This window comes from Corvus moneduloides, chromosome W (assembly GCF_009650955.1).
Source record: "Corvus moneduloides isolate bCorMon1 chromosome W, bCorMon1.pri, whole genome shotgun sequence".
Classification (NCBI taxonomy): Eukaryota; Metazoa; Chordata; class Aves; order Passeriformes; family Corvidae; genus Corvus; species Corvus moneduloides.
In genome coordinates this window covers 14,301,856-14,325,400 of record NC_045510.1, presented here as the reverse complement: position 1 = coordinate 14,325,400, position 23,545 = coordinate 14,301,856, and the positions used below count along the sequence as shown (strand labels likewise).

The 23,545-nt window shown below is 45.9% G+C and overlaps 1 protein-coding gene across 1 annotated transcript; it reads right to left on the bottom strand.

Annotated features, from left to right (window-relative positions):
* Nucleotides 1-1,430: 1,430 nt before the first annotated feature.
* On the bottom strand, nt 1,431-23,157 carry LOC116437430. Its single transcript, XM_032095082.1, has 3 exons — nt 22,113-23,157; nt 1,774-1,823; nt 1,431-1,612 (listed from the first exon to the last, which is right to left on the bottom strand). The coding sequence occupies exon 1, from the start codon at nt 23,057-23,059 to the stop codon at nt 22,142-22,144; it is 918 nt and encodes a 305-aa protein (XP_031950973.1). The 5' UTR covers nt 23,060-23,157; the 3' UTR covers nt 1,431-1,612; nt 1,774-1,823; nt 22,113-22,141.
* Nucleotides 23,158-23,545: the final 388 nt, after the last annotated feature.

Below are 23,545 nucleotides of genomic sequence, written 5' to 3'. Positions count from 1 at the left end.
GCTGCAAGTTCAGACAACACTCGGCTGGTACCGTTTGCTTGTTTAACTACCCAACATGTCAGTTTTTCTAAGTGACGATGGGCTCGTGCCGCAGCTGCACCAGGAACAAAAAGGGAGGTAAAAAGCACTTCTAATTTGCTCCATAACGTGAGGTCATCCTCACATTCAGATGTTATAGTTTCTGCTAAAGACCTTTTCCATCGTATTCGGTGTGTAGCATTAGGATGGTGCTGTGGAAGTGCAAGACTCAGCTGGCCAAAGGTACAGGGCCCGCCTACAGGCTTGGATGGGATACCTGACCAGGCACGATTCCCACAAATTAGGAAAAACCCTCTGGGTAACTTTCGAGGGAAAAATGTTCCAGGGGCTGCAAGAGATCGATTTCTCACGGTAACGTTGCACCATTCTAAGTCCCACTGTGAAGCATTGCCAACAGGATTAATCAAGGTGGGGTTGGATGTATTCATTTGACAGCCACTAAGGCTGCCCTCTTGGCATAAATTGCATGAACTATTAATATAGATACAGGCTGTAGCGTTAAGGGAATCAACTAGTTCTATTTCTTGTGGCTCAGGGCCCACTGGGAGTTTATCATCCCAGATATCATAGTCTAGTAGCCCATGAGTAATATTTTTTGTGGAATTCAACTGCCAAATAGGTTTGAACTGCTTCTGGGTCTCGATTACAAAGTTGTGCCATGTATTATCTGTTAGTGGTACTCCAACTAAGCATGTTAAAAATGGAGTACTGGGTGTGGCTAAGGAGGCACAGAATGTTGTGGTGTTTAATTCGCGTGCCAAGGAAACCCAGATATTATCTCTAGGGTCAAACACCTTGGGAGGGTAGGGAAGGTTGTGACCCATTACTGAGCCTGCGATTAGCAGCACGATGCTTAAACCGCCGGCAAACATGATCCCACTTTCTTGGTTCAACTTGCCACTGAATGGGGACCCCAATATTTAATTGGCAGGAGGATTGCAAAACTACAGAGTAGCTATTGGCCAAGATCTTTTTTGCTAAATGTTGTACTGACCACGCTAATTCTCTTAGCCTCAGATCTTCAAGATTTTCAACTAATTGCAAACTGTCAATGATATTTTTACCTGTGAGTTGTACCAATGCTCCTTGAGCCGTCTCACAGTACCAGTGAAAACTGCAAGACTGACACCAAAACCCTTCTGATAGATGTCGCTGGTGGACCCACCACTGTAAATTACAACCTCCGCAAAACAATCTTACCCACGCCTTATGATCACTACAATTACATGCAAAGCAAGCAGATTGGCAAAAGCGTAAAAAATGTCTCTGCAGATGTGGAAGGAGATGATCCTCTATCTCCTGTTCAGATTCCACAAGGAAGGTAACGCGAAACCGTTGCTCAACTTCCTGCAGGATTTGTGAGATCTTCCTCTGTACTCTTCTCGCTTTCCTCTGTTGTGGGTTGCTCATCAGTGACAACAGGCTTAGTCCATTTAGCCGGAACCCATAGGGGACAGTTGGCACAAAGTAGATGAGTTTTTCATTCCTTGTGGCAATACAGTCCATTCAAATCGCTTGGCTGGTTCTCCTTTATTCAGGGCAGGTAAGGTAAAGGCGAAGCGCTTGGTGTCATCTGGATACAATGGAATAGTAAAAAAGCAGTCCTTGAGATCTATAATTAAAAGAGGTCAGTTTTGGGGCAACATAGCTGGATTGGGGAGACCAGGTTGTAGCGCCTTCATAAATTCCATCTGTTGATTTACTGCAGGAGGTCATGTAGAAGGCGAAACGCACCAGACTTCTTGCGTATGACAAAAATAGGAGTATTCCAAGGACTGACGGATGTGACCGGGTGTCTCACAGCGATGACACTTCATGGGCCACCTGGAGCTGGGCGAGGACGTGCTGCTGCCGCTTGGAGAGGAGCAAGGGCTGCCATAACCTGATTTTGAGAGCTGATAGCCTGTTCTTTAAGCCCTTCACCTAATTTTTCTAAGGCTTGTGCTAAGAATAGTTGCGAGCCAGTGGGCATGGTCACAGCTTTTTCTAAAAGTTGCTGGACAGTCCAATCCCCTGGGGTGGAAGTAATAAGGGCACGGGTGGCCTGATTGCCATTTTGTAAAAGGCATTGCTTAAGCAACGGGTCATGCATATGCTCTTGAACCCCAGCTTTTGAAATGGCTTCCATAACTTTGTCAACAAAAGAGCCTAGAGACTCCTCTCTGCCTTGTTTGATGCTCATATACATGGGGATCCCACCTGGGGCTCGGACCTTATCCATTGCTTTCTTAGCAACTGCCATAGCTTCCCGTAGCTTGGCAGGTCCTAGTGCCGCTTGAGCTTCTACTCTCATGTGATCCCCTTCACCCATGAGCTCAGCTACTGTAACACCTGTCAAGGGATCTGCCGCTGGCCTGGGGACAGCAGCAGTAACAGCGGCTTCCTCCCTCCAGCGAGCTTCAAAAAGCAGTCGCTGATGCGGGGTATACATGAGCTTAGTAATGCCTTTAATGTCAGCAGGAAGAAGGGTAAAAGCGTTAAAAATATAATCAAGCATCTGTTTAACTGGTTCACTGGTTACACCGTAATTCCCCACCGTTGCTCGGAGCTGAGCTCGCAGCTTCTAATTAAGATTAGTCACCTGCGCAATACTGCCACCTCCTTGTGGATTCGGGACAAATAAAACAGGAAACGCCACGCTGTCTTGTGCAGCCGCTAGCATGTCAGAATCACCCTTTTGTAAGCCGTCACGAGCAACCGCAGCCCAGAGTTCTCTATGGCCCCTAGCCATGGCCTCCGCGAGGTCAGACTCTGCCCCAGGGACAGGCTCAGGGCTAACAAAGGGGTTTCGCGAACGAGAACAGTCCGGCGGAGACGGGTGAGGCAAGGGCGGTGGAGGAGCAGGCTGCGGCGGCTCCCGACCCGGCTCGAGCGGCGGGGGGGGCCGCGGCAGAGCAGGCTGCGGAAAGGAAGGCGTAGGAGGAGTAGGAGGTGGGGGGAGGGGAGGCGCGGAAGGCGACTCAGAGGCAAGAGCCTCAGGGGGTACTTGAACCGCAGCAAAGGTGGGGGGATTAGGTGGGCCAGAGAAAACAGAGGCACTGTGATCGCCGTAATGACGGTTCCGATCCTGAGCAATCTTAATTTTTTCTGCCGCTTTTTTCTCTGCCTGTACCATTAAAAGTTCATTGTGGACAACTCTCCATAGTTTAGAAATCTTTTTAGCTGGCTTATCGTCATCTAAGACAAGATCTCAAAGTTCATCCCCATACGCGCGCCACTGACTTAATTCATGAATGGAGTGGGGGTCAGTGAAAAAACTATAAGAGCGCGCATGCGTTAAAAGAACGGGGAGGTCTTTCTCAAGATTAATTCCTTTAAAGTTACGCTTAAGTAAAAGAGCTTTAAAAAGCTCATATGCTGCTTGCCTTTCCATACTTACGGTACCGTTGCTAGCTCTCCAGGCTTCGGCAGCACGTATCGGCGAGCCCGTCTGTACGGTCGCTCGGGCGCGGAGGTGATAGGCACGACGCGGCTGGGTGCTGCGTTTTTGCCGTACGCAACCTCTTTCGCCGTCCCTCTAGCTGCAGGACCCGAACCCAACGCAACTCCCCCATCGCATAAGGGCAACTTCTCCTGTTTCGGGCGCCAGATGTTGGGTGGAGTCGCGGGAGACAAGCCTCACGGCATTGTGGTCAGCAAGTCTCGTTTATTGTAATAATCTACACATACTTATAGTACTACTAATTAGCTCATACATATTGCAAAAGCTGAGCTCCTTATTGGTGGGAGCTATTCCATGAGATCACTGTGGTCTTATCTTTTCTCTTCCATATGGTTTCTTTCAGCTTACTTATCTGGACTCACATCCTGTTGTTTATACAACTCCTTGCACAAGGATTTAGTATCCTTGCCAAGTCTGCATCTTTACTAATCCCGCTATGTCATCATGACCTTTGCTTTTTAGCCATTCTTCAGAAAGACTCTCAACAAGTGATGATATTTTCTACTTAATCTCTCTGTCACTATCTTTCTTCTCCCCCCACCACCTCTTTTTCTATTTCTTTCTCTCTCTCTCACATTTACTGTTAAATAAAATCCATACTATTGACTTCAGTATATGGTCTCCTTTGCACCTTAATTCAAGCAGAGGCATCTCTCTAAAAATTTTAATAACCGGATCATAACAGAAAGAGAGGTAGATAGTCACCACCCTAGGATACAGCATTGTTTCAGCAGGTTTTAAATCCAGGGTAGCAACTGTGGCATGTGGCACACACCCAACTGTCTTTTTATCCGTTCTGGTTCCCTGGAGTCCTCCAAAAGTCTAGCTCCTGCACTTTACACAGATCCAGAAATGTTCTTGGCACCATTTTGGGGCTTAAGGTGGCCCCAGGCATTCTACTGCCCCCATGACAGTGCGGACTGGAAAATGACTTTGCAAATACACATGGGCTGTGCAGCAGAGTGCAAGAAGTCTCAAGGAGGGGTGGGGAGGAGCAATGGCCACCCCACCTACACAGAGCTTGCCCTGTTTCCCCACTGCTTTCCCACCTGGTTGTTTTGAGCCAGTCAACCATTCCTCCGGTCTCCTACACTGATGGGTAGAAACTGATGCCCAGGAAGTTTCACCTGAATATGAGGAAGAACTTATTTCCTATGCAGTTGATGTCGAATGATTTTTGCCTTTTTCCTTTCCTCTGTATTCTTTACACATATATTTGTAGCCTATTATTGTATTAGTAGCTAGTCCCAGTACTTTTCCCTACCTTTTCCCTAGCCAGAAAGCCAAAACATATTCCAGAGCTCCAAGCCCCGGGGGGTACAAGGCCCCAATCTGTCTCCCACACCTATCCTATCTTGGTTCTTTCTGGGAACCAACGCCAAAAAACAGCTCTTCAAGACATTTTCATAAACAAAGTTTAGTTTCCATCTGAGGGAGGATTCAGAGAGGGTTGAACCGGAGGAAATTGCAGCACCACGTATGTCTCTAATTGGTGATTTTTGCCAATTATGCTAATTTGCTAAACTTATTAAACCGTATTCACCCGGGGGGAGGGGTGGGCATTCTGTGGATACTTTCCATATCTGCCCCTGGAGGCCTCCAATAAAGACCAGACTTTATATTACCTCCTATACTAATATTATCTCAAAGTGTGTTGTTTTATTTCTAGGTTTGTTAAGGCATCACAGTGACCAAGCACTGGAACAGATTGCCCAGAGAGGTTGTGGAGTATTCCTCACTGGAGATATTCAAGAACCATCTGGACACAATCCTGTGCTATGTGCTCTAGGATGACCCTGCTTGGGCCGGGAGATTGGACCAGATGACCCACTGTGGTCCCTTCCAACCTGACCCAGTCTGTGATTCTGTGTGATTCTGTGAAGATGATAAACCTCAATAACCACATACATCCACATGACACTCCTAAATTTGCAAAGACAAGTATATGACTTACAATTCAGTCTTAACACAAGAGCAAAGAAAACTAAGTCTCTGTGAATAAAACAAATCGAACCCAGAAAGGTTCAAAATATACCCCAAAACTTGATTAAAACCAAGTGAGCTTAGATGTTGGTGCCAAAAAAAGATGATATATTTTATTTAATAATGAAAGAGGCAAAGAGAAAGAAAGAAAGAAAGAAAGAAAGAAAGAAAGAAAGAAAGAAAGAAAGAAAGAAAAAGAAAGAGAAAGAGTGTTACGAATGGAGACGAGCTCAAGAGCTTAGACAAGTCCTGCCTTTGACTCAGATTTCTGGCAGTAGCTCTGTTTGGGGCGGCCTACACCCCAGATTGCTCTCACTCGCAAGTTCTTAATAATGGCCAATTAGGTCTATTACAACATGAATTATTTATTTAATAGACACAAATTTAACAGACATAAGACTTTAAACAGACTACTTACCACACGGGAATAAAACAAAAGAACTACTAGTAAATAAAAATACAGTGCGTGACGATAAAGGTACTGTCAGGAAAATTAATCCACAAACAACAGAGGTTTATGTCCAAAAAGGAGACAGAGGAGTCCTGTTACTTTATTCGAATAAAGGGAGAGGCCATGGGACATTTCCCCTGGGGTCTCTCAAATTTTTGGAGGGCGCAGCCTCCTTTTTATCCTAATTTCCCGACCGCATTTCCCTCTCTCTTTCCCCATTGGCTGAGGTACTTGAGAGGTACAGACTTCCCGGAATGCCTAAGGTTCCCTTCTAATGTATAACCCCCCCTTTATTTTTAGTTCTTATTGAATTTTATGGTTTTCCCATTGTTTCTTTCATCTCTCAATATCCAATTTCATTTATCAGCAGACCTATAATTTATTTGTAAAGACAAATCTCTTTCTTTCCATTCATCAATCAGTGGAATCCTTCTCATTGTTTCTTTTATCTCTCAGTACTAGTTTTATCTACCAGCAGGCCCAGAGCTTGTTTGTAAAGACAAGTCCCTCATTCCTTTCAATACCTCCTCTTTTATTTTTTTTAATAATTGTCTTTACAAACTTTTTAGTTATTAGTGACTTAATTTTCTGTTCTTGGGTCTTTTTTGGTTTTGCAGTGACATAATTTTCTGACCTTTTGTAGCCATCTCTGGATCTATAGGCATGGCTACTACCTGCATCCCCTTGATCACATGTTGAATAAGTTGCACTAAGCAGGGGATCATGCATGGTAAAAAGATTAGAGTTGCTACAGCACATAAGAGAAAAAAAGCATTTGTTTAACCTCTAGTCCATCAGCTAACTACAAAAACATGTCCCATTCCCATCCTTTCCATATTTGGACCAGTACGTCTTAACTTTCTTATTCCTTTTGTTATTTGTTTCACCATTTTTCCACTGTCACCTATTTTCAAACAGCAGTTTGAGTAATTTAATTTTCTACACACTCCCCCTTCTTCTGCTAATAGATAAACTCAAAGATAAAGTCCAGTCACAAACACTTTTTCCCACGTATACACCTCCTGTTCTATTTAAACAATAAATGCTTCTTTCAGAAGAATGAAGTAGCCATGGACTTCCTTCTTCACCCCAAAATCCCATTCATTTAGGTTCGACTGGGCTGGTCACCCATGGCCAGTTTTCAGATCCTCCTGGCCCTCCACAGACCCAACAATTGCTAAGGTTAAAGGTTTTTGCTACTTCTTCTCCTAAGACTAAAAAAATTATTCTCCTACTTTTGGCCCAAACCTAACTGACAATATAAAGTTAAGATTATTAAGAGAAACATTCTAATGATGTAATCTAATATCCTAACCTAATTTTCACTGTCACGTTGTCTTCTGCACCATCTGTGGCGAGTGAAGGCACAGAAACAGCTTAACATAAAGAAAACAATGACAGCAAGGATTAGCCCCCAATGACTGGAGATTCTAAAGATGCTCATACAGACTATTTCAGCAGATGGTCTGTGAGTAGGCACACGGGGCTTCCCCCGATGTCGATGCACAGGCTACTGCTCCTGTCCACTCCTGCGGAGTGTCAGTCGCGGCCTCCAGTCCTTCTCCTCCAGCTGAGATATCCAAATCTCCAGGGCTTCAGAGACCTTGACCTGAGTGTGATGGGTCCACCCGTGTTCAGCTGTCTTGACGGCTGTTTCTGTGGTCAGTAACACATGGAATGGGCTGCGTCACTTCGCCACCAGTGGTGCTTCTTTTCACTTCTTAACTAGGACCCAATCTCCTGGCTGGATGTTGTGAACAGCAAAGTCCAAAGGCAGGGTCTGTGCCAGCTGAGCTTCCTGTCTGTCTTGGGGTGACTTTATGATGTTGTATCCCCTATCGCTGCTCTATGCCCAGAAAATGAATCCTGTGCCTTTCTGTGCCTTTAAACTGAGCCTGAGAGGGGGGGAGAGAGAAAAACCAAGCGAACTGTTCAAAACAGTTGTTCAAGGACACAGATACACACTCCTCTGCGTTCTGCTGCACCTTCTTTCTTTTCAGCCAGCTTTCGGCTCCTTTTCTCTGGAGGGAGACGAAGAGTTGAACTTTGTTTTCCTGGGTCTTCGGTTTTTCCCTTCTTCTCCTCTGGACTGTTTCAACATCAGAACACATCAGGAGAATTTTCCATCGAGGCCCTGGAGGTGGGCCCACACCAACCCAGCTCCAAGGAGGAGGAGAGAGACCACACGTACAGAAGGACTATGAAATCTTCCCAGGTTTCTCTCCACCGCGAGAGGTTTTATTATTTAGCATTATTATCCTTTTCCTGTGTATTTGTTAAATAAATAGGTTTTTTATCTCTTTCACTTTCCTCCGAGGAAAATTTATTTTTTCCCGAACCTGGTGGGAGAGGGGTGGTTGTAACCTGCCTTCTATCAGAGGATATTTTCCTCCAAATTTGTCCAAACCGGCACACTGTGGTGGCCTATTAACCACCTGATTCTGTATGTTCCCCCTGTTTCCTCCCTAGCCTTGGCCACTCCCTCGGTTTCTCCCTATTTGTTCCTGTACCCAAACCCCGCCCAGGAACCGCCCCATGGCCCCTGACAAAACCATCCCGCACCCAGACCATGCTGTTCTCTCTACCTCTGAACATCGCCGGGACAAGATGTGATTAAAGCCATCTCAAACCCTCATGAGAGACCCTTCTCTACCTTCTTTACCATCCACTGCGTTGTAACGCTGCTAGCTGCTGGAGCCAGATCGCAGGGCTGTCCAAAATGGACTCCGGGATGCAATTAATCACATGGCCCTAGGAAACCAGGAAACCCTCGTTTAGCTTTCAGGCAGCAGCAGCCTGCTAGACAGAGTCCAGCGGTTACAACAACTGTTGAAGAGATTTCACAAGAAACAGTATCCTGGTCACATATTGTTTTAAATATACATCACTTATCTCTACCCCTCCCCCCCCCCCCCCCCCACTAGGTTGAGAATTACAAGGGTAAGGAATTCCAAACATCAGTTCAAAGGGAGATAATTTAATATCTCCCCTGGGTCTTGCCCTTATTCTTGCTAAAGCCAGTGGTAAGAGCCGTACCCATGGCATCTTAGTTTCTATCACCAGTTTCAGAAGGTGTTTCTTTATTTCTCTATTCATCCTTTCAACCCAGCCCAAGCTCTGGGGGTGCCAGGGGGTATGGATGTTGCATTGTATTCCTAAAGCAGTCATAACCCCTTGAAGAATTTTTCCTGTAAAATGAGTTCCCCTATCTGAGTCTATTGCTTCCACAATCCCATATCTTGGAATTATTTGTTCCAAAAATACTTTAATAACTGATCCTGCAGTTGCTGAAATGGCTGGAAATGCTTCTGGCCACCCTGTTAGCTGACATACTATTACCAGAAGATATTTAAACTTTCCCACTTGGGCATTTTGGTAAAGTCCCCCTGGCATCTCTGGAAGGGATGTACAGCCCAAGGCCTCCCTCCCCTGGCAATTTTCTTTATAACCCTGTTATTGGTTTTAGCACAAATCAAGTAAACTTCAATAGCTCGCTTTGCCAGAGTAAAAAGACCCACAGCAACATACATTTTGAGGAAGGCTTCTGCCAGTCCTCGGGAGCCTCAATAACTCCCTTCATGAAGTTGTTTCAATAACTGTAAGGCCAGAGCTTTTGATATCCACTGTTTACCATCCCTTGTAAACCAATTATCCCCTCTTTCCTCTGCCCCACTCTTTAATTATCTCAAGTTCTTCTGGTGGAAAAGACAGTTTCTCTGGCAGCAGTGAGGTTACTGGGAACAAGGGGAGGATCTTAGAGATTTCTGGCAGCAATGCAGCTTTCCAAGCCTCTTCATCAGCCAGTCGGTTACCTGTTGCCTCCTCTGAGCACCCTGCCTGATGTCCCCTGACATGTATTATTGCCACTCTTTTTGGTAAATTCACCACCTCCAATAGGCGAGAGGTTAAGTTCTCAAGAGCTAACATTTTTCTCCTGCAGGTTAATAAACTTCTTTCTTCCCATAGTTTCCTAAATGCATGTATCACCCTATATGCATATTTAGAATCAGTAAAAACATTCACTATCTTGTCCTGATATAATTCACAGGCTCTCACAAGCCCACACAGCTCTGCTGTCTAAGCTGACCATGTGGGCAATAACCTCCCCCTTTCCTTTAATTCCTGTCCATTAACAATAACATAAGCTGTATCCTGTAACTTGCTTCTCTTCTACCACCCTTGAAGACCCATAAATAAACACATTTTCTCCCTCAGGCCAGGCACTGTCTCGTAAATCTTAGCCTGGGTCTGGAGATCTATCACTTGAATGCAGTCATGGGTTTCTTCCCGGCCCCCCTCTTTAGGGCCGTTCACACAGGAGGCTGGGTTAAACCCTTCCCCACTTTTCAATTCTAAATCCTCCGGTTCCATTAAACAAGATTCATACTGTAATAACCGAGTGCTGGTCATCCACTTAGAGGCTCTTTCAGTTAACAAAGCTTTAACCTGATATGAAACTTTAGCAATCAGATATCCTCCCCTTGTCAGCTTTTGGGCCTTAGTTACCATCAAGGCTGTGGTTGCACATGATAAGGGGAGATAAAGGGTTAAGGAAGTGCTTGCTTAAAATTGCTTGCTAAACATGTACCATATAGCTTACTTAACATTTATTGTGCTTGTCAAGCAAGATGGAAGGATGCAGGGCTAGTGATAAAAAGAAGCAACTGTGACTTAGTTCCTGCTCTTTGGACCCTAAACCCATTGAAACCATCCTAGTGGTTTAGACTAGGGCCAGGAGCCAAGAGAGCATGCGCGACAAGGAAAGGTGAAAAGTGCAGCCCTGAGGAAGACTCGTTTACTTCATCCTGAGACCCCAGCCTATGACCACCAGGAGGCACTGCGCATGCTTGAAGCTCACATAATGATGACTAAGGACTATGCAAATAATTTCAGGAAGAGGATATGAATATGTATAAGTGTATTGAGAAACTTAATGCATATGTAACATTTTAGGGGATAAATGTAGAGACAAGTGTTGCTGACGGTGCGCATGCCTTTGGAGGAGAGATCCCCCGTGCGCCTCAGTGCTGAATAAACATACCTACTTTACAACTTACGAGTTGTGGAGTCTTTCTGCATATCATTTTGGTGAGCCAGGCAGGAGGTGCTCTGTTCGGCTGCAGGACTGACTGAGGGGTGGACGTCCTAGGCGTGCCCCAGGTTTTTCCTGGAGGAACTCCGCTCCTTGGCTGCTCACTGTGGGGACAGACAACAGCCTGCCACGGTTGCAGATAAACAGTATGTTGAGGATATAGGTAGCCTGTAAGTTGTACGCTTGTCCAGGGCTGCTGGTAAGTCACGCAGATACGTCTGGTGCCCAGCATAGTCCCTATATTGGGAAGGACAGGGCCTTGCAAGCAACCGGCTAGGGCAGCCGGTGGAAGAGATTCGCTGACCAATGGGCGGCTGCTAGCGATCCTGGGGGTGGATTGAATGAATCCAGAGGGTAAGCAAGGAATGTGTAACGTGTGTGTGGAATGAATGTTGAATTTTGATTGTTTGTTTGTTTTGGAGTGTATTATGATTTTGTGGGGTTGCATGTTTGCATAAATGTTTTGTTTGCGTAAATGTTTTGTTGTTTGTTTGGTGTATGTTATTTTAAGTTGGAATAGTGGCTAGATAGGAGATTAAGGGGACCCTTCTCCCTCAGTGGTTTGGCCATGACCCTTGGGATTTTGTAAATGAGGAAGGTTGTTGGATAACGAGGGGAGACTAACGAGTTTATTTAAAAGGAGGATATAAATCTCCTGCAGGACAAATATTGGCCTTAGACTGGGAACATCCCGCACCAGAACACTTTACCTTTTTTAATTTAACTCTAATAATTGGGATCCCTTGTTTTATGTATGGCTGTATTAGGACTTTGAACTCACAAATGGGGTGGCACTCTGCATGGGTATTGTTACAGAGTAAACTTTGCAGAAAACGGTGGTATTGCTCTTCTGCCAGGCAACAGGCTGTATGTTTTCAGTGTATTCGGGCACATAACGATCAAGCTGACTCTGAACCTGATATTGTGAAATTTGTGTGTGGGAGGAAGTACCTAGTCTCCGAAGCTTGGAGTGTGTGGGAAGAGGATTGGGAAAAAAAAGTGAAAGTCTGTGAAGAGAGGTTTAGGTGGAAGCAAAAAGGGACAATGAGAAAAAGGTAAAAGGTGAGATGGGAACTGGCCAAAGCAAGGAGATTTCAAAAGCGAGTCTGCTTGGTTGCATATTAGCACATTGGAAAGAGATTGTAGGAACTGGGGGTACAGAAAGTAAAAGGACTCTTGTTAAATATTGTAACCAGTGGTGGCCACTGTACAAACTGGAAGATGGAGCGAAGTGGCCACCTAGTGGAACTTTAGACTATAACACTGTTGCAATTGATGTTATTTTTAAGAAGAGAAGGGAAATGGGATGTGCCCTATGCTGATGTGTTCTTTTCTCTCCGAAACCACCCTGAATGGCAAAGAAACTGTGGAATCAGGCCACCCATAGATCTAATGATATTTGCCCTTGAAAAAGAAAATAAAGCCAGTAAAGGTAAACTTAAGCGGTGCTGCTTGGCATGCAATACAGGCCAGAGGTGTAAAAAATCAGATAAAATTTACCAGGCTCCAGAACAAGAGCAAGAACTAACTGATTTGTTTAAGCCTCCCCCTGGGAGACAGGAGGAGCATGCAGACTCGGAAAGAACTCCCACTCCCCTGGTCAGTCCTGTCTCCTCCCAAACAAGGAAGCATGTGTTACAAGCCCCCCTTCGAGCAGCAGTGGGACCCGAAGGGAATACAATGCTGATCAAGGTGCCTTTTTCCACAGTTGATTTGGATGCATGGAAAAAGGTTGCAAAAGATTATCGAAATGATCCAGTAAGTGTAACAAAACATTTAAAATTTATTATGAAACAACATAACCCTGATTGGAGTGACATACAATTGTTGCTGGAAGCAATGACAGAAACAGAAAAACGGTTGATCTTAAAACAGCAGGAGATTTGGCAGAAGATTATCATAAGTCAAGACAGGAGGATGTGAAGGAGGATTTTCCACTTCAAGACCCAAATTGGAACCCGAATAGGTTGGCAAAAATGGCAACATTACGAGCCTATCAAGAATGGGTCGTAAAAGGAATGGAGAGAGCAATTCCTAAAACTATAAATTGGTCAGCATTGTATGCAGTTAAGCAGAGTCCTTCCAAGTCACCATCCAAGTTCCTGGATTGACTGAGGGATGCGATGCGCTGTAACACACCGCTGGATCCTGGGTCTGAGGTAGGAGTGCAGCAACTAGTATCCCTATTTTTAGACCAATCTACAGGGGATATTAGGCATCAACTTCAAAAGCTGCAGCCGATGGATGGGAGGAATTTAGAAATTTTATTAGATGAGGCATGGAGAGTGTTTAGTAATCAGGAAGAAGACTATAAGCGAGGAATGAGGAGGCTAGTGGCAGTTGTGGAAGAGGAAGGAAGGGGAAGACATAAGCAGGGACCACCTAGATGTGACCGATAGGTAAAGCTTTGTAAAGGGAAGGCCTGGTAAAATCATGGCTCCGGCCTGTTACTTAGCCCAAGTAGAAATAGACTGTGAGAGAATGACTCAGCTAGAATAGAGGAAGTGAGGCACACCGCGTGAATGCCTTGTGCCCGCACTGTAGTGTATTGGTGTTGGTTAAATTTGGTTTGTTGTGCTTTAAAAATATGTAAATTGACAACTGACTAACGGCATAGAAAGGCCGTGCTTTTTGTAAATAAAGTTCCTCCTTTGCACCTGCCTGGGGACTCCTCACTGCTCCGTATTGCTACAACTGGTGCCCAAACGCGGATGACTGCACTACAACAAAGAGTGGACCTCGCCCAGGACCGAAGACCCCAGGCCCCAGGAGTGGCCCCGGCCCGCGACCTACACCGGTTCCCGCAGACCCCCCACAGGGGCCCCAGGCAGCGTCCAAGCCCACGCAAAGGATTCCGACGGCGGCTCCAGGCAGAGCATCCCTATGATGAACTCTGGCGGCGAGCTCCGGCGGCAAATCGGCACGCTTAGACAATCCGAGCAAACTCTCAGCTTCACCTCATCAAACTTCAGCACGCGCATTCAACGCTTTAAAGTGAGCTGTGGTTAATAATGGGTACTAAGCTGTCCCTTGAGCAGAGACAGACCCTAGAGACGGTGCGGCAGCTTTTACGAAGGCAGAACAGAGACATTTCCGATGCTAAATTACTTTCTTTCCTAGATTGGATTTCTACGCATATCAAAGATCTCCCGCCAGCCAGCATTTATCACCTAGATGCTTGGCAAACAGTTGGGCAAAAGCTTTTCTATCTTGCAAGTGCAGGTGATGTCTGTGCGTCCAGTCATCTCTCGACTTGGGGAATTATAATAGCAGCTCTCACAGAATCTAATGCAGGTTTGGCTGCCCCACTCCCCTTGGAACCTGTTTCCCCCTCCACACAGCTGCCCTCTTCGGCAGCTGTGTCCCAGGGAGACGCATTCCTGCATAACAGCTCCTGCACATGCCAGTCTCCCCCTGGTCCTAGAGCTCCCTCACTTCCTGCCCTCCCCACCTCCGCCCTGCCCAACCTCGCCTCTGTGCTGCCTACTCCTCCCGCGACCTCTGTGCTTCCCAGCCCTCCCAGCCTCACCTCTCCTACAGCCTCTGCGCCGCCCACGGCTTCTCCCGCAGTACCTCCTCTTTCGCCGCCCGCCCTCTCGGCACACACCCCCCCCACGGCTGTATCACCAGCCCCCCTACGGCTGCTTCACAAGCCCCCCTCCACGGCTACTTCACTTCTGCCAATCGCTGTGGCTGACTGTGGCCTCCCGGCCTTGGATGAGGACATCCCTACAGCCGCGGTGAACATCAAGGCCTCTCCAACTAGTCCCCCGCCCTCGCAGGGCCTCTGGAATGCTGCAGCTACCCTGCCCCCATGCGGGCCCCCAGGCCAAGCCGCCCCCCCACCTAGGCCACCCCAGGACCTGCCAGCCAGCTCTGCTGCCCATCCGGAGACCATTACTTTGAATAGCTATTCAGACACGGCATCTTGTGATGCCCAGGCAGTACAGCAACTGTACCCTACACAAGATCAGGACAGGGTCCTCCCATATCTGACTCCATCCTATAAAGATGTAGAGTACTCTGTCCTGAAGGAGTTGTGCAGACTGGCGCAAGACACAGGTACAACTTCTGAGAAACTCATTACATATCTACAGACATTAAGTTCTGCCTATATTCTCACTCCTGCTGACTGGAAAAATATGATGAGGATGGTCTTGAAGATGACCCAGTATCTTCTGTGGTTCTTGGTCTACCGTTCGTCTTGCCTGTCTCAGGCAGGGCGTCTGCAGCGGAAGGACACATACAGCCATCCTCTAGCCCTTGGAACACTCCTGTATTCTGCATTCCCAAGAAAAGTGGTAAATGGTGACTGTTGCATGACTTGCAAGCAGTAAATGCAGTCATTGAGCCAACGGGTGCCTTGAAACCTGAACTTCCCTCTCCTGCGATGATACCTCTCGATTGGCCCCTCGTTGTCATAGACTTGAAAGACTGCTTTTTTACCATTCCCTTACACCCTGATAATGCACCTCATTTTGCTTTTTCAGTGCCCACCTGTCACGATCCGCTAATGCAAGCGGGGGTCATGATGGTTCATTTATCGATCTCAGAGTGTAAAAGGACACAAGAGATTTCAGTTTTAATCAAAACAGTGCACCTTTATTAAGGGCCCACAACACAGTAATGCAATAGAAGAGAGTAAGAGAGAGAGAGAGAGAAAAACAAAGTAGAGAGGGGGAAAAAGAGGGGCAATAGCTACCAACGGATGAGACGAAGTCCTCGTGGTCTTCCACCAATAGATTCGTCTTCCTTCCGTGGGGAGATCTCCTCCTTGGTTATTTCAGAAAGTCCCTTTATAGTCCTTTTCAGAAGCGAGGGGCAACTGGCCAAGAGGTTGGGAAATCTACAGCCATTGTTATGGGGTCCGTTGCTTTGGGAAGCAGGTACAGGACAGACGTACAAGACAGGTGTACTGGAGAGGTGTACAGGACAGGTCATTCCTTTCCGCTTCAGCGCAGTCCTTCCCGCCTGGGCAGCAAGAACAGCGCAGTCCATTGTGACCTGCACTAATTTTCCTCAGGAATGCGTACCAGTTCCCAGTGGGCACACCCGTAGGCAACACTTGACAGACAATCCCACCTCAGCCAGGCCAGGACTGCTGTGTTCAGTCTCTGTCTTCGGCGATGATCGTGAGGCAGATGAGGGATTTTCGGACCGTCTCTTACACCACCCCGTGACTCACGATTGTCGTCAAGCGAGCTCCATCAGCACAATTTCGTAGTGTTGTTGTGAAGTCTTCAGGACTCGTCAATGTTGGTAGCATATCCCGGAAAAGGGTAGAGAACATGGGAAGGAAAAGAAAAGAAAAAGAAGGAAACAAAAGAAAGAAGTAAATAATTTTTTAATCAGAATACACATGTAATTTTTTAATCAAAATACCTCTAATTTCTTATCACATCTTATTTTAATACTCGTGTAGTTCGTCTCGTGTCAACAACCTTGGAGATGTCCACAGTGGATGGGACGTGGACATCTATTATAGATGTCAATTGTGTTAGCCGTTTCATCATTCTCCAATTCATGATGTATAAGACTGCTGATAAAGCAAAACCAATCAAAACCAAAATCAAGAGAACAATGATGGGATGACACAATTTGTTCAGGACACCTGTAGCAGTGGGTGACCACCCAAAAAGAGTATCCCACCACCTGTGTTCAGCATCGTTCTTTACCCTTTCTAGAACACGATGTATTTCTTTCACACTGTGATGAACAGTTACCAAGGTTTTCTGTCCATTTTTCTTGATCTTTTCCAAAATTTCAATTAAATCTTGGTGAAGCAACAATTGCTTTACCAAAGTAAGGTTCATCCCAATGGGGGTAGGCAATAATTGGTGAATCAGTGTGTAATTGGACTATAAAAGGTGATAAGAAGTAACTGGGGCTAAATATAAAAAATCACATCCTATGATTTTAGTAAAGTTACAAACACAAAAATGTGAATGATTTTTAGTATCTACTACTACATTTTCTACAAATATTTTATCACAAGCAGTTCTTAAGCATGCACATCCATTACCTATATAGACAAGCACTGTTTCAGGAATTTCGTTAGGATGAATTTCAAAATGACAGATATTTTGTTCTGTATCTAAACAAATGTCTTAAGCTCTAATTACATTACTTTCACAGATGAACCCTTGTTGTTCTCGGACAATACAAGTTTCTAAATTAACAGTTTGCCACTTCTCACCAATTTGACAGGCCCATTCACTATGCTCGAAAGGATAGAGAACAGCTCCATCATGGTTCAGCCCTAATGCAATGACAGGGAATATCAAATGCACTGAAGCATTACGTATGGTCAGTACAAAGGCTGTGGCTGTGTTTGTGAGGGGATCGTAGGTAAAATTTACTAAGTTCCACCAGGATTGGAATTCTCTTTCAAAATCAGTGGCACTGTCCCAGATTATTTTCCGAATTTCAGTAGGAAAAGTGCCTTCTTCGCCTTCTCTTATAATTGAGGCAGCAACTGACTGCATCCATAATTGAGCCTGGATGCAGCTGAGAGCCAAAGAAACGTTTTGTGTAGCATCGAGTGCGTCAATTATCAATTTGTGGTCATTCACATTTACCTTTTCCCAATTTGGTAATATGTTTGATAACAACCACTGATGGCTTCCCAAGGCTAATAGGGATGACTGTAGTGGTTGTTGTATTTTAGTCAAATCTGTAGTTGTGGCAGCCAATTTATTCATTAGTACTTCTGAATCAATACTATTTAAGATTCCCAATCCTGTTCCCATAACACCGGTTATGTCTCTTTGCGTTCGTTTCTTAGAAGGGTTCCGCTTTTGCAACCAGGTTGTCCACCCCTCGAATGAAGTTTGCAGAAAAGGTGAACAAGCTGGCTGAACTTCTGAGACATTGTTTTGCATCAGCAATTTAACTTGTTTGAGGGACCATGCCGGATTCTTCACGTCCCTCGGAGTTCTTCTGTGAAAAGCAAACACAACAGAGTCTGCCACCAAAGGCAGAAAAATTAGAATGATGGAATTATGCAGCGTGTATGTATCCGATGCTCTCTCCCTAGGGCATCAGAGGCTACCCATGCATATTTATTCAGAGGGCTTTTTAGCACTAGTGGTACTTCTCTTAGAGTAGGAAGGTCTACCAAAACAGGTTGTCCAGGGTAGTGTGCAGGATTCTTAGGATCATTTGGTCCCTGTAGTGAGAGCATTCCCAAGGCATTTAAAACACAATATCGGTTCTTTGTTGGAACAATTCCACACCTCTGGGCATCTTTCTTTGTCAGCGCAGAAATTTGTGCTCCAGTGTCAATCAGAAAAGTTACAGGTGCCCGTTTAGGGCCTGTAATAGCTGTGATCATTATATCTCCTGTTTTATTTTTAGTGAGCATTCTCAGGTATACCCATGTTCCGTCTCTTCGCCCACTGACAAGAGACGGAGGGTCTAGTTTCCCTGGTTTTGAGGGAGAGGTCGTTTTGGCTCACTGCACAGACTTTGAGGGAGAGGTTGCTCTGACTCACTGCCCAGATTCTGAGGGAGGAGGGGTGCACTGGGTTGAATTGACGGATTCGGTAGGATGGGTTTTCGGCACTGCCAGTTAGACACTACCTTACTCAATTTATCTAGGGGTAAGCCGTCCATCACATCTTTGGGGACCCCTTTTTTGATACCTAATAACCACCAATGCTGACGATTAGAGATCCGTTTTACATTCTCTGGTTTTTCACTATGAGGAGCCCAAATGTACCTGACACCTTTTGTTTTGTCTGATTTTTCCTCTGGGATTTTTATAGGTCCATATTTTCTACTGTAATTAATCAGATCTTCTGCAACCTCACTCCATGTCCAAACTTTGCGATCACCGGCAGGTGAATTCAATTGTGAACCTGGCGGCTGAGAGGGGGTTGAGTATGGAGTAAACCCAGGATCGGTAGATCCAGTTCGGTCGCTCGGGTTTCCAAGGAATCTATCCAGCCTTTCTACGGGACCTACAGCTGCTATGGTTTTTTGAAGGACAATTGCTGTAGGTTTGAGTGATTCTGGAAGGCCTCGAATTAAAGGGGTCATCAGTTCAGGTTTCACAGGTAATTGCATGGGGGATTCATATCCAGGAGTTAATTTCCTTTCGTGGATCATTTTCAGACAGGCAGCTTTGTGGACGCTTTCTAGAAGTTGATCGGGGGTACCAACTATAGCTAAAGGGTCTCCCCTTTCTAAAGGATTGAGTCCCCCAGCCCAGAAAGCTGCACGCTGAGTCAGGGACCATGTGCCACGTTTGTCTCCTGTTGTCAAGAAAACTCCATGTCCCCAGTATCCACTGGCCTCCTGTTCAGTTAATTGAATTTGGTCTCCTCCAGTGAGGGACACTCGGAAAACATATTCCGTCTCAGATTCGTGGGGGAGCCGCCCATACTCCTTTTTTAATCTAGCCGATTCAATAGCAGTGTATGGTATTTGTTTAGTGGTGATATGCGGTTCAAGATCTTCATCATTGATATAATTATATTCTGTTTTAATCAGAGGTCTTATACGAGGGCAGCAGTTTTCCCCACAATTTTTTACTAGCATTAGTTCTTTCTGGGGGTATATTTGGTTAATGTGAGAAGTTTCCTTTTCCTCTGTCTCTTTTGGTGAGTCAGTATTCTGTGAATTTGTTGGGTGGAGTCGCGGGAGACAAGCACTCATGGCATTGTGGTCAGCAAGTCTCGTTTATTGTAATAATCTACACATACTTATAGTACTACTAATTAGCTCATACATATTGCAAAAGCTGAGCTCCTTATTGGTGGGAGCTATTCTATGAGATCTGCAAACATAGGGGTCTTATTTTCCTCTTCCATATGGTTTCTTTCTGCTTACTTATCTGGACTCACATCCTGCTATCCGCACAACCTCCCACTCAAGGATTCAGTGTCCTTGCCAAGTCTGCATCTTTACTAAGCCTGCTGTGTCATCATGACCTTTGCTTTTTAGCCATTCTTCAGAAAGACTCTCAACACTTCCCCCCTTTTCTTTTTGCATGATCATAGTCATATTGACTGACTTCAAAATTAAATTTTTTACACATGACATTATACAGCTAAGCATAAGTAAACCAAGCAAAACAATTATTAGCAATAGCATTAAAGATTTGATCACACTTTTCATCCATCCTTCCAGGCCCATCCACTCTGTAAGTCCTTCTAATCCGAAAAATCCGGAGTCTTTCTTTATTTTTTGGGAGTGTTCAATCAAATTCTTAATTTCGGCGTGGATGGACTTAGAATGATCTTCAAGATCCATGCAGCACATTCCTTCAAAGTCTTTACAGCCATGGCCGTGGGCTAAGAGTAAAAAATCTATAGCTGCTCTATTTTGAAGCAGGGCGTGCTGGACTGAACTCAGGTCTGCTGCAAGTTCAGACAACACTCGGCTGGTACCATTTGCTTGTTTAACTACCCAACATGTCAGTTTTTCTAAGTGACGATGGGCTCGTGCCGCAGCTGCACCAGGAACAAAAAGGGAGGTAAAAAGCACTTCTAATTTGCTCCATAACGTGAGGTCATCCTCACATTCAGATGTTATAGTTTCTGCTAAAGACCTCTTCCATCGTATTCGGTGTGTAGCATTAGGATGGTGCTGTGGAAGTGCAAGACTCAGTTGGCCAAAGGTACAGGGCCCACCTACAGGCTTGGATGGGATACCTGACCAGGCACGATTCCCACAAATTAGGAAAAACCCTCTGGGTAACTTTCGAGGGAAAAACGTTCCAGGGGCTGCAAGAGATCGATTTCTCACGGTAACGTTGCACCATTCTAAGTCCCACTGTGAAGCATTGCCAACAGGATTAATCCAGGTGGGGTTGGATGTATTCATTTGACAGCCACTAAGGCTGCCCTCTTGGCATAAATTACGTGAACTATTAATATAGATACAGGCTGTAGCGTTAAGGGAATCAACTAGTTCTATTTCTTGTGGCTCAGGGCCCACCGGGAGTCTATCATCCCAGATATCATAGTCTAGTAGCCCATGAGTAATATTTTTTGTGGAATTCAATGGCCAAATAGGTTTGAACTGCTTCTGGGTCTCGATTACAAAGTTGTGCCATGTATTATCTGTTAATGGTACTCCAACTAAGCATGTTAAAAATGGAGTACTGGGTGTGGCTAAGGAGGCACAGAATGTTGTGGTGTTTAATTCGCGTGCCAAGGAGACCCAGATATTATCTCTAGGGTCAAACACCTTGGGAGGGTAGGGAAGGTTGTGACCCATTACTGAGCCTGCGATTAGCAGCACGATGCTTAAACCGCCGGCAAACATGATCCCACTTTCTTGGTTCAACTTGCCACTGAATGGGGACCCCAATATTTAATTGGCAGGAGGATTGCAAAACTACAGAGTAGCTATTGGCCAAGATCTTTTTTGTTAAATGCTGTACTGACCACGCAAGTTCTCGTAGTCTCAGATCTTCAAGATTTTCAACTAATTGCAAACTGTCAATGATATTTTTGCCTGTGAGTTGTACTAATGCTCCTTGAGCCGTCTCACGGTGCCAGTGAAAACTGCAAGACTGACACCAAAACCCTTCTGATAGATGTCGCTGGTGGACCCACCACTGTAAATTACAACCTCCGCAAAACAATCTTACCCACGCCTTATGATCACTACAATTACATGCAAAGCAAGCAGATTGGCAAAAGCGTAAAAAGTGTCTCTGCAGATGTGGAAGGAGATGATCCTCTATCTCCTGTTCAGATTCCACAAGGAAGGTAACGCGAAACCGTTGCTCAACTTCCTGCAGGATTTGTGAGATCTTCCTCTGTACTCTTCTCGCCTTCCTCTGTTGTGGGTTGCTCATCAGTGACAACAGGCTTAGTCCATTTAGCCGGAACCCATAGGGGACAGTTGGCACAAAGTAGGTGAGTTTTTCATCCCTTGTGGCAATACAGTCCATTCAAATCGCCTAGCTGGTTCTCCTTTATTCAGGGCAGGTAAGGTAAAGGTGAAGCGCTTGGTGTCATCTGGATGCAATGGAATAGTAAAAAAGCAGTCCTTGAGATCTATAATTAAAAGAGGCCAGTTTTGGGACAACATAGCCGGATTGGGGAGACCAGGTTGTAGCGCCCCCATAAATTCCGATGAATTTGACGAATGTGACCGGGTGTCCCGCAGCGATAACACTTCATGGGCCATCTGGAGCTGGGCGAGGACGTGCTGCTGCCGCTTGGAGAGGAGCAAGGGCTGCCATAACCTGATTTTGAGAGCTGATAGCCTGTTCTTTAAGCCCTTCACCTAATTTTTCTAAGGCTTGTGCTAAGAATAGTTGCGAGCCAGTGGGCATGGTCACAGCTTTTTCTAAAAGTTGCTGGACAGTCCAATCCCCTGGGGTGGAAGTAATAAGGGCACGGGTGGCCTGATTGCCATTTTGTAAAAGGCATTGTTTAAGCAACGGGTCATGCATATGCTCTTGAACCCCAGCTTTTGAAATGGCTTCCATAACTTTGTCAACAAAAGAGCCTAGAGACTCCTCTCTGCCTTGTTTAATGCTCATATACATCGGGATCCCACCTGGGGCTCGGACCTTATCCATTGCTTTCTTAGCAACTGCCATAGCTTCCCGTAGCTTGGCAGGTCCTAGTGCCGCTTGGGCTTCTACTCTCATGTGATCCCCTTCACCCATGAGCTCAGCTACTGTAACACCTGTCAAGGGATCTGCCGCTGGCCTGGGGACAGCAGCAGTAACAGCGGCTTCCTCCCTCCAGCGAGCTTCAAAAAGCAGTCGCTGATGCGGGGTATACATGAGCTTAGTAATGCCTTTAATGTCAGCAGGAAGAAGGGTAAAAGCGTTAAAAATATAATCAAGCATCTGTTTAACTGGTTCACTGGTTACACTGTAATTCCCCACCGTTGCTCGGAGCTGCGCTAGCAGCTTCCAATCAAGATTAGTCACCTGCGCAACATTGCCGCCCCCTTGCGGATTCGGGACAAATAAAACAGGGAACGCCACGCTGTCTTGTGCAGCCGCTAGCATGTCAGAATCACCCTTTTGTAAGCCGTCACGAGCAACCGCAGCCCAGAGTTCTCTATGTCCCCTAGCCATGGCCTCCGCGAGGTCAGACTCTGCCCCAGGGACAGGCTCAGGGCTAACAAAGGGGTTTCGCGAACGAGAACAGTCCGGCGGAGACAGGTGAGGCAAGGGCGGTGGAGGAGCAGGCTGCGGCGGCTCCTGAGCCGGCTCGAGCGGCGGGGGGGGCTGCGGCGGAGCAGGCTGTGGCAGCTCCCGGGCCGGCTCGAGCGGCGGGCAGGGCCGCAGCAGAGCAGGCTGCGGCAAGGAAGGCGTAGGAGGAGTAGGAGGTGGGGGGAGGGGAGGCGCGGAAGGCGACTCAGAGGCAAGAGCCTCAGGCGGTACATGAACCGTAGCAAAGGTGGGGGGATTAGGTGGGCCAGAGAAAACAGAGGCACTGTGATCGCCGTAATGACGGTTCCGATCCTGAGCAATCTTAATTTTTTCTGCCGCTTTTTTCTCTGCCTGTACCATTAAAAGTTCATTGTGGACAACTCTCCATAGTTTAGAAATCTTTTTAGC